Here is a 15623-nt window from a genome sequence, read left to right on the forward strand (position 1 = left end):
TCGATTGGATTCAGGTCTGGACTTTGACTTGGCCATTCTAACACCTGGATACGCTTATTTGTGAACCATTCCATTGTAGATTATGCTTTATGTTTGGGATCATTGTCTTGTTGGAAGACAAATCTCCGTCCCAGTCTCAGGTCTTTTGCCGACTCCAACAGGTTTTCTTCAAGAATGGTCCTGTATTTGGCTCCATCCATCTTCCCATCAATTTTAACCATCTTTTCTGTCCCTGCTGAAGAAAAGCAGGCCCAAACCATGATGCTGCCACCACCATGTTTGACAGTGGGGATAGTGTGTTCAGGGTGATGAGTTGTGTTGCCTTTATGCCAAACATATCGTTTGTCATTGTTGCCAAAAAGTTCAATTTTGATTTCAACTGACCAGAGCACCCTTCTTCCATATGTTTGGTGTGTCTCCCACGTGGCTTGTTGCAAACTTTAAAACACTTTTTATGGATATCTTTGAGAAATGGCTTTCTTCTTGCCACGCTTCCATAAAGGCCAGATTTGTGCAGTGTCCGACTGATTGTTGTCCTATGGACAGACTGTCCCACCTCAGCTGTAGATCTCTGCAGTTCATCCAGCGTGATCGTGGCCTCTTGGCTGCATCTCTGATCAGTCTTCTGCTTGTTTGAGATGAAAGTTTAGAGGGATGGCCAGGTCTTGGTAGATTTGCAGTGGTATAATACTCCTTCCATTTCAATATGATCGCTTGCACAGTGCTCCTTGGGATGTTTAAAGTTTGGGAAATCATTTTGTATCCAAATCTGGCTTTAAACTTCTCCACAACAGTATCACGGACCTGCCTATTGTGTTCCTTGGTCTTCATGATGCTCTGTGTGCTTCAAACAGAACCCTGAGACTATCACAGAGCAGATGCATTTATACGGAGACTTGATTACACACAGGTGGATTATATTTATCATCATTAGTCATTTAGGACAACATTGGATCATTCAGAGATCCACAGTGAACTTCTGGAGTGAGTTTGCTGCACTGAAAGTAAAAGGGGCCTAATAATATTGCACGCCCCACTTTTCAGTTTTTGAATTTCCACAAAAATTTAAAATAACCAATACATTTCATTCAACTTCACAATTGTGTTCCACTTGTTGTTGATTCTTCACCAAAAATTTACATTTGGTATCTTTATGTTTGAAGCATGATATGTGGGAAAAGTTTGAATAGTTCCAGGGAGCCAAATACTTTTGCAAGGCACTGTATTTATTATAGGTGTAAAGAGCCATTACATGTGACCTATTATTACAATGTCCAATTTAATCAATACACTAATCACTAAAAACATATATAGAAGCAAATTATTTACATTATGTCAACATATCTCAGCACAGAACAATGCACGACCACAAGGTTCTTAAAGGGATTGTTCATATTTAAAAACAATGTTTCCAGGCCTTATATGGGATTGATGCAATTCTACTGTAGAGAACTCCGTAATGTTCTTCTGTTACCGATGAACCGGTCTCACCCTCAGCAGCTCAACTTCACCCGTGTAAAATGTTTGTGAGTCAGACATCTCAGTAAGTGGGGCCGGCCGAGTACTCATTCAATAACAGTCAGCCCTGTTCGCTATTTTTGCATTGGCCATGACAGAGAAGGCGCTGGTTTACCTATTGAAATGAGTAGTCTGAGAGCCCAATCCACACACAGCTATGGTAATGGGGCAACACAGGAAACTCTGCTGCGTCGATCATACGACTCCAGTAGTGGAGTTGCCAGGACCGAGGGTAAAAAGGAGACATTGGTCAATGAGGTCGGTGTCACACAGCACCATGGCAGGCAGTTACCGTATATATGCCAGCCAGTTCATATGTTCTGCTTCTCTATTGTTTTCCTAAACTGGGGCTAGACAAATAACAGGACTGTGAGAGCGCTAACAACTTAGGCCTGTTTCACACTTCCGTTTTTGTGTCCGCCAAACGGATCCGTTTCCGTTTTTTTGACGGAAACTGATGCAAACGGATCCGTTTTTTTAAAAACGGATCCGTTTTTTTGACGGATCCGCGGTAACCGTAATGGAAGTCTATGGCACAAAAAAAACGGATCCTGCAAAAAATGGCGGATCCGTTTTTTTACGGAAAACAACGGATTTTGACGGATTTGAAAAAACGGAAGTGTGAAACAGGCCTTACAGGGACAATTCCAACCTTGCTAATCATTACCTATCCACAGCAATCGGACCCCCATTTGCTCAGCTTTCTCCGGCAGTGCCATATATAATGAATAGAACAATGGCCGGCACTTCAAAGCCTTGACCAGGATCCGCGAGGGTCCTAGTGGTCAGACCCCAGCAGTCCGTGACCTATAGCATGTCAAAGGGAATATGAGTTTGCATGTTGGGAATAACTCACCACTATTTTTTATGACAGGGCCTCATTCACACGTCCATTCCCAATTTCATATCCATGTAAAGCGGACGGTTTTTACTATAACGTGTCATCCGCATCGGTTCTACATGCGGGTTTTCCACACTGAAGCAGTAGACTGTCGGAACGTCTACCACTGACTCCTAATGGATTAGTGGAAAACAGATGCAAGTCAGTAGTACAAAGTATGCTCTCTGTTTTTCATCTGCGTCTAAAAGATCTCCTTAGACTTTAATAGCCAAGTGTCAAACGGATGAGAACAAGACCTGCTCTGAATCTCCCCGCCGGCCGGAGGTAGGGATCCATTTCTAAAATGGTGATGTGTATGGATCAAAGAAACTTAACGAGTCCGGCCCATCTTCTGCCAGGTTTTAATAAGATGTGCAAATATAGTCTTAAATCTGTCAGAATTGGTGACACAGAACCTGACGTGTGAACAGAGCCCAATAATATTTTTAGACATCAATGGAAAACACCCCAGTAAATTAGGAGCTAGCGCCACATTTTGTCAACCTTTACTATCTGGCTTCTGGGATTTTGTGAAGACTTATGTTACAGAAACTATAGGGGCAAACAAAAAAATTAAATTATAAATACCGCCAATTAGGGTCATGTGCTCACAAGATAAATGCTGTACTTTTTGGTGTGGAATAGTTCATGCAAAGTGGATGTGATCTCAAGAACACTCGTCCATTGTATATTTAAAGACGCTATAGATCTGTGCTGGGAAGAAAATGCAGGCAACAACCGCAGGAGATGGGTAATATTCAGCAGATTGCTACAGCTTGTTTTGGTGCAAACACCTGGAGGGGAAAAAAAAAAAAAAAAAAGTTTTCACATGTGGGAACATGGCCTTTAATGAATTTTTGACATTTCTCAGAAGTGAGTGAGCAGCCGTGAGGGTGTGTACCATTGTGACCCCACTAACTGCTAAGATAGATGGGTGCAGTCATGAGCGTGTTGAAAGCAGCTAACGGGAGTGGAAGGCGCACCGCTTACACAGACACTATAGTAGATATAGGTGAATACACTGCCAATGTCACTACTACAACGTAGCAATGTCAATACAGATAGATTACCATAAAAATAATACAAAGAGATAAAGAACATACAGGAGTGAGAAGTGAACCATCCCTACCTCAGTTCAGTAATACCAGCCAGATATGAGTGATGCCTTTATATGGGAAGGGCTTATCCGGGTAGCGCTCGGTTTTCACAGATAGTCCCACGGACTACAAATGGTGCACAGCTCCATCTACTCTGCTTCTGCTCCATTCGGACGGAGCATCAGTGGTGGTTGATGGGTTCCAGTGATGAAATGCTCATTCATCAATAAAAATTAAAATCTTGCAATTTTCACACTGGCCACTTGGGGTATTCTAGACTAAAATGTCTTGTTGTTTCAGGAAACACCACATGTACAAAGCTGCAATGAAAATACTCAGTCCTCATTTTTTGCATTGAAGCATCTAATAAGCGTGTGTAAGGTCATTGTGAAGGGAGGGGGAGAAGGTTCAGATGCGACATCACCTATTTTGATTGGTGGATCATGTCCTATCAGCTGCGTATAGAAGTGTTACCTGTAACTAAAGCCCCATCACACATAACGATGTCCCAGCGATCCCACCAACGATCTGATATGGATAGGATCGCTGGGACATCGTTAGACAGCCCCAGCGACTCTGGTTTCTAATGTAAACGTCGGGTATCCAGGAGCCGCGGCTCCTGGATACCCGCTGTTTACCTTGGAAACCGGCGTCACTGATCACTGGTCTCTCGCTGCCACACGCAGCGATGCGTGCTGGGCAGCGGGAGACCAGCGATGGAAAAACGGCCCAGGCCGCTCGAGCACGATCAGAGAAAACCGGCAGAGGGGCCGTCGCTGATCCCCGTCACACACAGCGATCTCGCTAGCGAGATCGCTGTGTGTGACGGGACCCTAAAAGGTTCCGTCACATTTAGCGATGCACCAGCGATCCCGACAACGATACGACCCGGTCAGGATCGCTGGTGCATCGCTAAATGGTCACTAGTGAGCTGCCAAACAGGCAGATCTCACCAGCGATGCAGCAGCGGTCAGCGGTCGTTACTTACCTGTCAGACGCAGCGATGAAGACGTCCTCCCGCATCCACATGTCGCTCGTTGGCGCCAGCAGGAAGCAGCTGACGAGAAACGGCCCAGGACGTTCTCACGCGATCAGCGATAACCAGCTGGGGAGCCGGTCAGAGGCAAGTATGTCACATAGCGATATCGCTAGCAATATTGCTGCTGCGTCACAAAATCGGTGACGCTTTATCGCTAGCGATCTCGCTTAGTGTGACGGGCCCTTAATTCTGCCTCTGATAAGGAATCACATGAAATTGCCCACTAATTAAAGGAACAATGGTTTGGACCGAGAACTCAACTAGAACTAAAATTATCCAAATGCAAACCAGAGATAGTCCAAATTATTTAATTTTATTAATAACCATCACTTGATAGTAATGAGACAATGCAATTGGAGGCTGCCAAGCTACAATGAAAGAAGCGTACTGGCTTAAAATGAAATGTATAAGGTGCGAAGTACCAATATATGTATAATATATTGTATATATGTATGTAAACAAAACTTTGTGCAAAGTATTGTAAATGTAATCCTTCTAAAGACACAAGTGTCCTGAGCAAACAAAGGTAAATGGACAAATGCCCTCAGTGGGGTGTGATATAATAGGTGGTGTGTACCTTTAAAAAGAATTTGATTTCTATACATATACTTTTTTTTTAGAATAGAAATCAAATTCTTTTTAAAGGTACACACCACCTATTATATCACACCCCACTGAGGGCATTTGTCCATTTACCTTTGTTTGCTCAGGACACTTGTGTTTCTAGAAGGATTACATTTACAATAGTTTGCACAAAGTTTTGTATATATATATATATATATATATATATATATATATATATATATATATATATATATATATATACACACACACAATATATATTATACAAATATTGGCACTTACAATAAAAAAAAAAAAAAAAAAAAAAGAAAAACTGCACAAAAAGATGAAAAAGGTGGTCTTTATTGCCCAATGGCGTGGTGACGTTTCAGATATAGTATCCTTTCTCAAGCTGGAGAAAGCATACTATATCCCAAACTTCGCCACGCCATTGGGCAATAAAGACCACCTTTTTCATCTTTTTGTGCAGTTTTTCTTTTTTCATTCTACTGCTGGAAACCATTGGATTACTGGTTGGGAAAACTTTGCACATCTGAGGTAATATTTCAGTGCTGTGGCAATTTTTTTTTTCTTTATATTGGCACTTCTATATTTCATTACTTGGCCAGTGCACTTCTTTCATTGTAGCTTGGCAGCCTCCGATTGTATAGTGTCATTACTATCAACTGTTGGTTATTAATAAAATTAAATATTTTGGATAATACTCTGGTTCGCTTTTGGATAATTTTAATTCTGATAAGGAGCCTGCTAAAAATTCTGAAAGGACCAGAATTAGGATTAAAAAAAAAAAAAAAGTCAAACCGGTGACCACTTCTATAACATTACTAATAAAATATACATACAAGTAATCTTGCCTTTTCCTAAAAGGTGTACGAATAACCATAGAGAATGCCAATCGGACTTTCTGCGATGGACGGGAAATGGTTACGACCTTAACATGACATTAATACGGCAATTTTACCATGGCTCCTCAGCCCTAGCCTTGATGAAGGGGCAATTGAGATTGCTCACTATGGCTAGCGATTCACAGTAACTATTAGTCACACTGCATCAATGGTCCTCCACCGAACCAGAGTTCTGTGACAATCGCTACAAAAAAAAAAAAAAAAAAAACACTTCAGCATCTCAGTCCTTTCAGAAAAGCAGTGCACGTCCTGTGTGAAGGACAAGAGGCATGGCGCAGTGCCCAACCTGTAGGCCGCCCCATTGCCCCATTGTCTTACTGCTCAGTGGGTATGAGGGAGATGGGATGTCAGCCACTTCTGAAGCCCCCGACCATACAATCACCATGTGAGGCAGACTCCAGGAGAATGTATGAGGACGCGGCATTACCTCTAGTGGGGTCATTTACCTACCACCAGTGACTTCCATGCTGCCCGTGTGAGGGGAGCGATCACTGTGCCATGTAGCTCGCCTCCCCGCAGCTCATAGCGACTGGCACTTATAACTAATCTGCATTTTATCTCCCAGCACCCACACACGGCATGATAAACCACACTGACACGCTCACATCCATAAACTCACTCATGAGGAGAAGAAACTTTGGACAGCTGAGATGCGTCAGAACTGCTCTTTAGAAGAGCATAAACCTATAAGCCGACATATACCGCGTCCGTGCTCTCCAATAAAAGGCATCACAACCTGCAGACTAATACATGCAGTGCGTGGTTACATTTTAGCCACACTAGAAAATGATCCTATTCTCACAGAACGAGCCGTCATGGAGGTACAGGACCATCACTGCTATACGTTACCCGTCGTGGTGCCCTATAAGTCTGGCCATAGAAACGCCCGATGGACCCACTGACACGAGGTCTGCTGGATTCAGTCATGGAAGAACGGCGCTGCATCCAGCCGGAATGTAATCTGTCTTCGGCCTGCAACGCAGATGTGAACCCACCACGCACGTACTACAACGTTACATCACTAATGAGCCCGAGACCCGGACCCCCACCTCAATGAAGGAGCTATAACTGGGTGAACATGTACGGCCCAATCGTGAAGACATGGGTATGGAGTCACTATAGTAATGGGAAATAAATCACGGAAGTCATGGAATTAACAAGACTACATGTCCAAACACTCGACACAAGGACGAGCACACAAACATGTCCGTAGCCTGGGACCATCTGTCACCCATCCACATAACCCTATGGGGGGGAGGAGGTCACTGCACTGCTTATCAGTCGGCCCCCTTCACAATGAATAGTGCGGAACCACCACATGCGTTACCACAAGTCTATTCCACCTCCTCCTTACTGCAGCCGGGCAGTAAGAAACTGAAGCAAGTGACCCCAGCACTGATAACTCTGGGGTCCCAGTGATCACACACACATCTCCCCCATACTGTGGGCAGGCAATGAATATTCATCATAGGACTTTGTGGGATAAACCCTTTATGACGACGACGTATGCTGCTTGTCACCATTCAGGAGCCAACAGAATAGGAAACATGAAACCTAGGACTCAGTCTGACCTCTCTTGTTGGTGGTGTCCACCTTTATAGACAGACACAACAGCAGGGTGGACTACACTTACATGGACACCATCAGAAAGGAGGTCAAACAAGAGGCCAAAGTTTTATATATCCCATTTATGTTGTTTTACTCAGAAGCCCCTCGGAGTGACCAAAACATTGTGTGAGCCAAGCCTCAGTTACCACCATGGTTCTCCACTCACTGACCACAGTAATCAACGGCTTACAGGCAATCTCTAAAAGACTTATCACGCGTCGGCCATAGACCAATCTGAGCGAATTCCAATAATTTAACAGCTTCACTGTAACCATCAGTTTCATCTACTGGACAAGAAGGATCTAAGTAGCCATAGACATTTGACACGTGGTGCATTTACAGTCCTGAGCTCAGTGCTTGCCACAATGTGGATGTGATCTGGATCCTGGGGCCCGTTGTATCCTGGGATCCAATAGGATCTGATAGAAGAGGAAATACTAGACAACTTAGTAATTATCAGTCATTATACGGTTACAGGACTCCACCAAAATCAGCAGGATCCGATAGCTGATCTGTCAGCCAGCCACACACCGTGCTGAACATTACCAGGGCATACACGGAGGGTGGGCTCACATGTGTCAGTGATGCATTACGTATGGAAACTTTCTAAAATTGTGGCAATTAAAGCCACCCTCAACACAGCTATATGTTCACTGCAGATCTAGTTTAAGCTTATTGCTGCAGAAACCAGAGATTAACCCCCTAAAGACCACCCACATCTTTCGACAGTGGGTGTGCAGGTCCCAAATCTATAATGTAGGGTAGAGCTCCTCAGTCTACACCTTTTTTACATTGCCTTGTTAAAACTCCTGCAAACTAACAGGGGCAGCTTGGAGAAGATTGGGTTTATACTTGTTTTGAAGGCTACTCGGTGATTTGCCTCTTTTTCTACTGAATCCGGCAACTGCATGAGCAAAAAATGTCTGCCGAGTCTCAGTGGATCCAGGTCAGCTCTGCCAGGGACCAATGTCTGGACAGGTGGCCGATTTTCCCTGTCACCTGAACTCCTAGGGGTGCCTTTGGGCCAGCTGTATGCACACATCTTAGTGCGGTTCCTTTTCTTTCCAGGACATCATATGGATCAATACATCAGTTTCAATAACATCTATGTGTGAGATCAGTGAGACAGAGCTGGTCCTATTCTCATCTGTTCTGCAGATCAGACTCTGACACTGAGGTCTATGGGTATCCGTTAAACATGGAAGACAAACTTTTTTAATTTTCCATCTGTGTTTCATTGTTAGGAGTCAATGGATAACTTACAGACAGTTTACCTCATTCAGCTTTTAAAAAGGTAGGAAAAAAATGGATGTAACATGTTCATTGATGGAATAGAATACAGATGTAGGCTCATGGGGCATTTACACCAAGAATTGTGAGTGAGCCTTGTTAATAACACTAGTTTTATGGTTACCGTATATACTTGTGTATAAGCAAAGCTTTTCAGCAAATTTTTTTTGTGCTGAAAACGCCCCCCCCCCCCCTCGACTTATACACGAGTCATTGTCCCAGAAAGCCGACAGGGGAGGGGGAGCGGCAGAGCAGCAGGTTACAGAGGCAGGAGCCAGCGGATGGGGCTGTAACTGTGCCCGCTGCTAAAGAGAAATGAATATTTCCATGCACAGTGACAGCAGCAGGCCTCCAGCACACATCCTACTTACCTTCCTGCATCTTGTTCTGGCGCCAGCAGCTCTTCCGGCAGAGCGATCACGTGGCCCCGCTCATTAAGGTAATGAATATGCACGCCTCTCCACTCCCATAGGTGTGGAGTGAATATTCATTACCTTAATGAGCAGAGCCACATGATCGCTCTGCCGGAAGAGCTGCTGGCGCCAGAACAAGATGCAGCGAGGGTGCGCAGGAAGGCAAGTAGGATGTTTTTTTGTTTTGATTTTTTTTTTTTTTTTTTATCGGCGCCATGCATACCAGGATGGGGATGAGGGGGCAATGCATACCAGACTTATACTCGAGTCGATAAGTTTACCCAGTTTTTCGTGGCAAAATTAGGTACCTCGGTTTATACTTGGTCGACTTATACTCGAATATATACAGTACCTTGCAGTGTAAATAGGCTGCTGATCATCAAATGAATGAGCAAAAATGATCTTTTGTGCAGCGTTAAAGATCTTCATTCTCGGTGGTACATCGTCCTGTGTAATCAGGACTTTGCTGCCGAGAACAATGGCTGCTTATGTGCAGTGACTGATCTAGTATATATCGCCCAGTGTGCATCCTTTGCTTTGGTCTGTCTGTGTACAGGCATCTAAACAACTGCTGCGCAGTAAGGCTGAGTTAACACGTGGCGTTTTTTTCGCGTTTCCGCGGCGGTTTTAACCGCACGATTTTGCCGTGAAAAATAAGCATCCCTTGGGATTCCGCAATGCTGTGCTAATGCTGCGGTTTTTACAGCGGCAGAATCGCTTCGCGGTAAAAAACGCAGCATGCTCATTAATTTCGCGGAATCGCAGCGATCCCGCACCCATAGGAATGCATTGTTCTGCTTACTTTCATACCCACGGTCCGGAGGAGAGGAGACTGTCCTCCGGGCTGTGGGTACCATATCCCTGTAAAAAATAGAATTTAAAATAAAAAATATTGTTCTCACCTTCCAACATCCCATGCAGACTTCCCACCTCTCTCCACGCTCCCGGTCCCAGTAAGCCTTTGCGAGCGATGACGTCCGTTCTCGCGGGATCGCGAAGTCTCGCGGTCATTCGCGCAACGTCATCGCGAATGACCGCGAGACGTCGCGATCCCGCGAGAACTGACGTCGTCGCAGTAATTGTCGCAAAGGATTACTGGGACCAGAAGCGTGGAGAGAGGCGGGAAGGCTGAGCGGGACGTCGGAAGGTAAGAATAATATTTTTTTTTTGATTATTATTTTTCACATTCTATCTTTTACTATTGATGCTGCATAGGCAGTCTCAATAGTAAAAAGTTGGTCACACTCATCAAACACTATGTTTGACGAGTGTGACCAACCTGTCAATCAGTTCTGCAAGTGATGCTCCAGATCGCTTGGAAAACGCTAGCATTCTGCTAGCTAATTACGCTTGCAAAATGCTAGTTTTTCTGCGGGAAAATTGTGGGAATTTAAAATGCGTTTTTCCCACGGAATGAAATTCCAGAATTCTCGCGGTAATTTCCGTGAGAGTTCTGCTACATGTGAACCCAGCCTAAGAGTTTACCGATCGGTGGTTTTGTTCAACGTAACTGTCCCAGGGTTTGTTTTAGTATCGGACAGCACAACCACCCACTATTGATCCAACCTGATGTATGGATGTAACCTTAGGCTGTGTGCACATGGAGCTTTATTTTTAGGAAGTCACAAGTTACGAGCTTTTCAAGGAAAAATTGCACAGCAAAAATGCAACCTTAGGCTATATTCACATGTTGCTTTTTTGCTGCAGCCAAAACCTGATCTCTTGGCAGTAAAAAAAGCTGCAGACAAATATCAGGTTTTGCTGCATTTTTCAGGATCCCAAGGCTCAGCTTTGCTTCCACCATACAAGCATGACCACAAGGTGTTAGGCCACCGACACGACGTATTTTTGGAAGAAAAGCAATTTGATCAAATTGATGAAGTGAAAAAGGGTTTTTTATGTCTGAAAAAATTAGAGAATATTCTGAACAAAAAAAAAAAAAGTTCATGTGATTTCATGAAAAGCAGAGAGCAGAAACGGCCAGGCATAGATTACTGACGACATCGGTCAGGCCCTTGGTACTTTACACACATCACTAAGCCTAACATCCAGGCCCCGGTGTGGAGACCAAGGGTTCAATCTCGGGAAAAAAAAAAAAAAAAAAAAATCACAGAAATAAATGGGTTTCACATCCTGCTGTACCGGATTTTTTCACTGAAAATGCTGCAGAAACTGATGGCGACGTGTTTTGATGCATTTTTTTGGGAGAGGTATCTCGGATATTAGGTTTAGGGTCCTACTAGAGAGAGGTCGCCTCGTCATGGCTGGTGGGCTCTCATGAATTGGCCAAGTACCTCAATGCTAAGGCTCATTCACACGTCAGTATTTCGCATCAGTGTTTGTATGCCAAAGCCAGGAACGGAACTTACCGAGAAAAGAATAGAATTGAAAGACTGACTCCTGTTCTTTGTTTTGGCATACAAATACCGATGAAACACTGATGTGTGAATGAGGCCGTATACGTGTACCCCATCTCGCAGTAACGCCGTCCACATGGCGCCTACACAGCCCGCTGTGCTCCTCTGTAACCATATACACAATGTCCAGACTAAAAGGACGGGTGACTGTGGAAAGTTAGTAAGGCTTAGGCATTAATGGGTTAAAAGGGATCGGATGCAACAGTTGAGCACAACCAGTGACCACGGAGGAAAGACAAGGTACGTGACCCCCAAGAGCTAACGAGCCGCACAACAGCCGGCCGACACACTCCCTGATCAGGTGTCGCAGGAACCCGGTAATGGCCCGTATGGCACCTTGGCAGGTCTGTCCGGACATGCTGGGAGTTGTAGTCCCCGGCACCTGGAGCCGACCTGCAGGAGGCGCCACTGACACGTAACAGACGCAATCACTGTTTGGCTCGTGCGCTCCGATGTCGCCTGGCACACTCGCGCTCACACACACGGTGCAGGCTGCTCACCCGGGACACCGTCAGGTCGGTCATCAGCTCGTCGAAGGCCCGCGTCTCCTCGGCCTGCTTCTGGTTGTGCAGAGCGATCTTCTCGCTGAACTTCCTCGGGTTGGAGCCGCTGGAGGCCTGGGACGCAGCCATGTCGCAGGCCTCGGCTCTGACTACGAGAAGTGGGGAGAAGTCCGAGGAGTCCGGGCTCGTACAGTCCCCGCGGGACCGCTGCGGCTCAGCCTGTCATGGGCTCCGAGCTGCTGCCCCCTTCCGGAGAATCAGTAGAGGCCCGGCCTGACGCCGGAGGGACGAGAGCAGGCCATACGGGAGGGGCTGGTACACAGGCGGGCGACACACAGCGGCCTCCTCCCTCCTCCCGCTCCTTCCGGCCAGATGTCAACAAAACGCCTTGTAAACTCCCAGCGCCCGCCGCATGCAAACTTCAGGCCGCCTGCTGACAAGTGCGGAGCTCCGGCGCGGCCCGCTGCACCGCCCACTATAAGCACCCGCCCCCATGCTGGTGCACCGCCCACCAACAGCACCCGCCCACTATCAGGACCCGCCTCCGTGGTGTGGCACCACCCACTATCAAGACCCGCCCCTATTCTGAGCACCGCCCAATATTAAGCCACGCCCACACAGTGGGTCACGCCAGTTATGATTCCACGCCCCCATACCTGGTACCCTGGCACTATAACAGCCACCTTAATGACTGTTTCCTGCCCAGAGCCAATACCCGCCTCCAGTGTATATTACCACGCCCATATAGTCCCGCCCCTTGTGTCTGGCGCTTCGCTCACATGAGCTAGCCGTCCTCGCCCTGTACACGCCTACACAGTGTTAACCACGCCCCCACACGCCCAGCTACAAGCCGCTCCTCCTTTTATAACCTGTCAGTTTCCATAGGTTCATCCTCCTGTCACACGGCACGGGGCCTGAGCTCACACACTGGTGACAGGTGGGGGACAGAGAGCCGGCAGAGGACGGAGCAGGGTGGCGCCAGTATACCGGCAGTGTGCGGGCTGCGGGACGTGTATAGGAGCGGACACGGAGATAATACGGAGCCGTTATCGGGCAGAGGGGCCGCTGTGTCCGGTTGTGGAAGCGAAGGAAAAGCGCAGAGCTGCCCACATAACGGAGCCGGGGTCACCAGCTGCTGGACAGTGTGTGAGAGTGACATTACTTTGTTCCTGTGCTGCAGCGTCTTCTATTCTGCCTGTGTATTGTTTGTACCTATGACGCGGTGCTCCCCCTCCGCGGGGCGGGGCTCAGTGCTCCTCCTCCGCGGGGCTCAGTGCTCCTCCTCCGCGGGGCTCAGTGCTCCTCCTCCGCGGGGCTCAGTGCTCCTCCTCCGCGGGGCTCAGTGCTCCTCCTCCGCGGGGCTCAGTGCTCCTCCTCCGCGGGGCTCAGTGCTCCTCCTCCGCGGGGCTCAGTGCTCCTCCTCTGCGGGGCTCAGTGATCCTCCTCCGCGGTTCAGTGCTCCTCCGCGTGGCTCAGTGCTCCTCCTCCCTGGCGCGGGGCTCAGTGATCCTCCTCCGCGGTTCAGTGCTCCTCCTCCCTGGCGCGGGGCTCAGTGATCCTCCTCCGCGGTTCAGTGCTCCTCCGCGGGGCTCAGTGCTCCTCCTCCGCGGGGCGGGGCTCAGTGCTCCTCCTCCGCGGGGCGGGGCTCAGTGCTCCTCCTCCACGGGGCGGGGCTCAGTGCTCCTCCTCCACGGGGCGGGGCTCAGTGCTCCTCCTGGGGGGGCTCAGTGCTCCTCCTCCGCGGGGGGGGGCCTCAGTGCTCCTCCTCCGCGGGGGGGGGGGGCTCAGTGCTCCTCCTCCGCGGGGGGGGGGGGCTCAGTGCTCCTCCTCCGCGGGGGGGGGGCTCAGTGCTCCTCCTCCGCGGGGGGGGGGCTCAGTGCTCCTCCTCCGCTGGGGGGGGGCTCAGTGCTCCTCCTCCGCTGGGGGGGGGCTCAGTGCTCCTACGTGGGGAGGGTTCAGTGCTCCTCCGTGGGGGGTTCAGTGCTCCTCCTCCGCAGAGGGGCGCAGTACTATCTGGATTAGTTGCCCCTCGTTATAATTGACGGTCTGTATATAATAGCTTCTCCTGAATGCTAAATGTCTTTTTGTTTCCAGGGCATGGCAGGAGGCCGGTGTGATACAGGAGGAGGGGGACGCAGCCACTTTTCTGCACCATGTGGTTTTGGTGTCCTTCTGCCGCAGGTTCTCGGGCAGCAGGCGGCCACATGTCTCCGGTCTTTACACTGGCACCAGTGGTGGCATAATGAAAGTTAGAAGACAAATGGCCATTGTGCAAATCTGTTGGTTTGTTTGTTTTTTTTAAACCTTAACATGGTCGCCAGTTATAAATGTATCCCAGATCACGGCTGTGAGTACATGGACGTCACACCACCGCTACATGTGTTGCCCGCTGACTCCAGTTCTATAACAAAGAATGTCAATATTCATATATTAAAGGTTTTGTCCATCCTGATGGAGTCTGCAGTAATGGCTGCCGCTTGACGTTTCATATCAGTGTGTTGGATAGACACCACCCACACGGTGCACATATGACTCATGGGACTGTAAGGGGGTCTCCACTTCTCACACTCACCTGTTGCAGTAGGCTGACTGTAAGCTAAGCACACACACAGTCTGTCCACACATTTCGCTGCCACCTCTCAATGTAAGACACCTCCACTGAATAATGCATTAGCAAGCCATCTGGTGTATTACGCCAGTTATGAAGCCATGCCCCCGTACCTGTTACCCTGGCCCTATAACAACCGCCACCGCCGTCATGGGATAAACTCAGGTGCAGGGTAACAACGGATTCAGGATTAGGAACACTGGAAAGACTCTGGTAAAGGGTCACAGATCGGGTAAAGAAACAGAGACCTAACAATGAACTAGTGTGCTAATACACACTATACTAAAGTTGGTCAGGCACCTCCCTATAGGGGAGGGTGCCTTTAGTACATAATGCCTCCTAGCTATAGGCTGAGAACATTTCCAGAGTATGCACGTTGTCCTTTTAAGATGCAGGGAGCACGTGTGCCATAAGAACATTGCCAGGGGACCTGTGCGACATGCGTGAGCACTGGGTGCTGGAATAGGAGACACCGCTATTGCAGTGAGCACGTCTGTGTCTATGCCAGGAGGAGAAAGGGGAAGCATGCAGAGATGCCAGTATAACGCCTTACAAGCATTTTATATCAAAATGTTGAAAATACAATTATTATAATGACCATTATCCTGTCTAATTATAGACCATGCATAATCTCCATATAATGCATCAATAGGGCACTATATACACTGCTCAATAAACAAAGGGAACACTAACACACCACATCCTAGATATCACATTCCAGTTGCAAATCTTTATTCATTACATAGTGGATTGTGTTGAGAAC

At 47.5% G+C, this 15623-nt stretch overlaps 1 protein-coding gene and 1 long non-coding RNA gene across 3 annotated transcripts in view; one reads left to right on the forward strand and one right to left on the reverse strand.

Moving 5' to 3' along the window:
• Window positions 1–12712, reverse strand: part of CRTC3 (CREB regulated transcription coactivator 3) — a 171106-nt gene extending 158394 nt beyond the window's left edge. For both annotated transcript variants that reach the window (XM_073568579.1, XM_073568578.1), the window contains exon 1: window positions 12250–12712. In XM_073568579.1, the coding sequence (XP_073424680.1) occupies window positions 12250–12381 (132 nt within the window). In that variant the 5' untranslated portion in view covers window positions 12382–12712. The remainder of the gene's footprint in view (window positions 1–12249) is intronic.
• Window positions 12713–13102: 390 nt separating this feature from the next.
• Window positions 13103–14704, forward strand: LOC141084120 (uncharacterized). The gene is made up of 2 exons (XR_012230936.1): window positions 13103–13398; window positions 14347–14704. It is a non-coding gene; the product is annotated as an uncharacterized lncRNA (long non-coding RNA).
• The last annotated feature ends 919 nt before the right edge of the window (window positions 14705–15623 follow it).

This window comes from Dendrobates tinctorius, unplaced genomic scaffold (assembly GCF_039654945.1).
Source record: "Dendrobates tinctorius isolate UK_male_01 unplaced genomic scaffold, ASM3965494v1 ptg000022l, whole genome shotgun sequence".
NCBI lineage: Eukaryota > Metazoa > Chordata > Amphibia > Anura > Dendrobatidae > Dendrobates > Dendrobates tinctorius.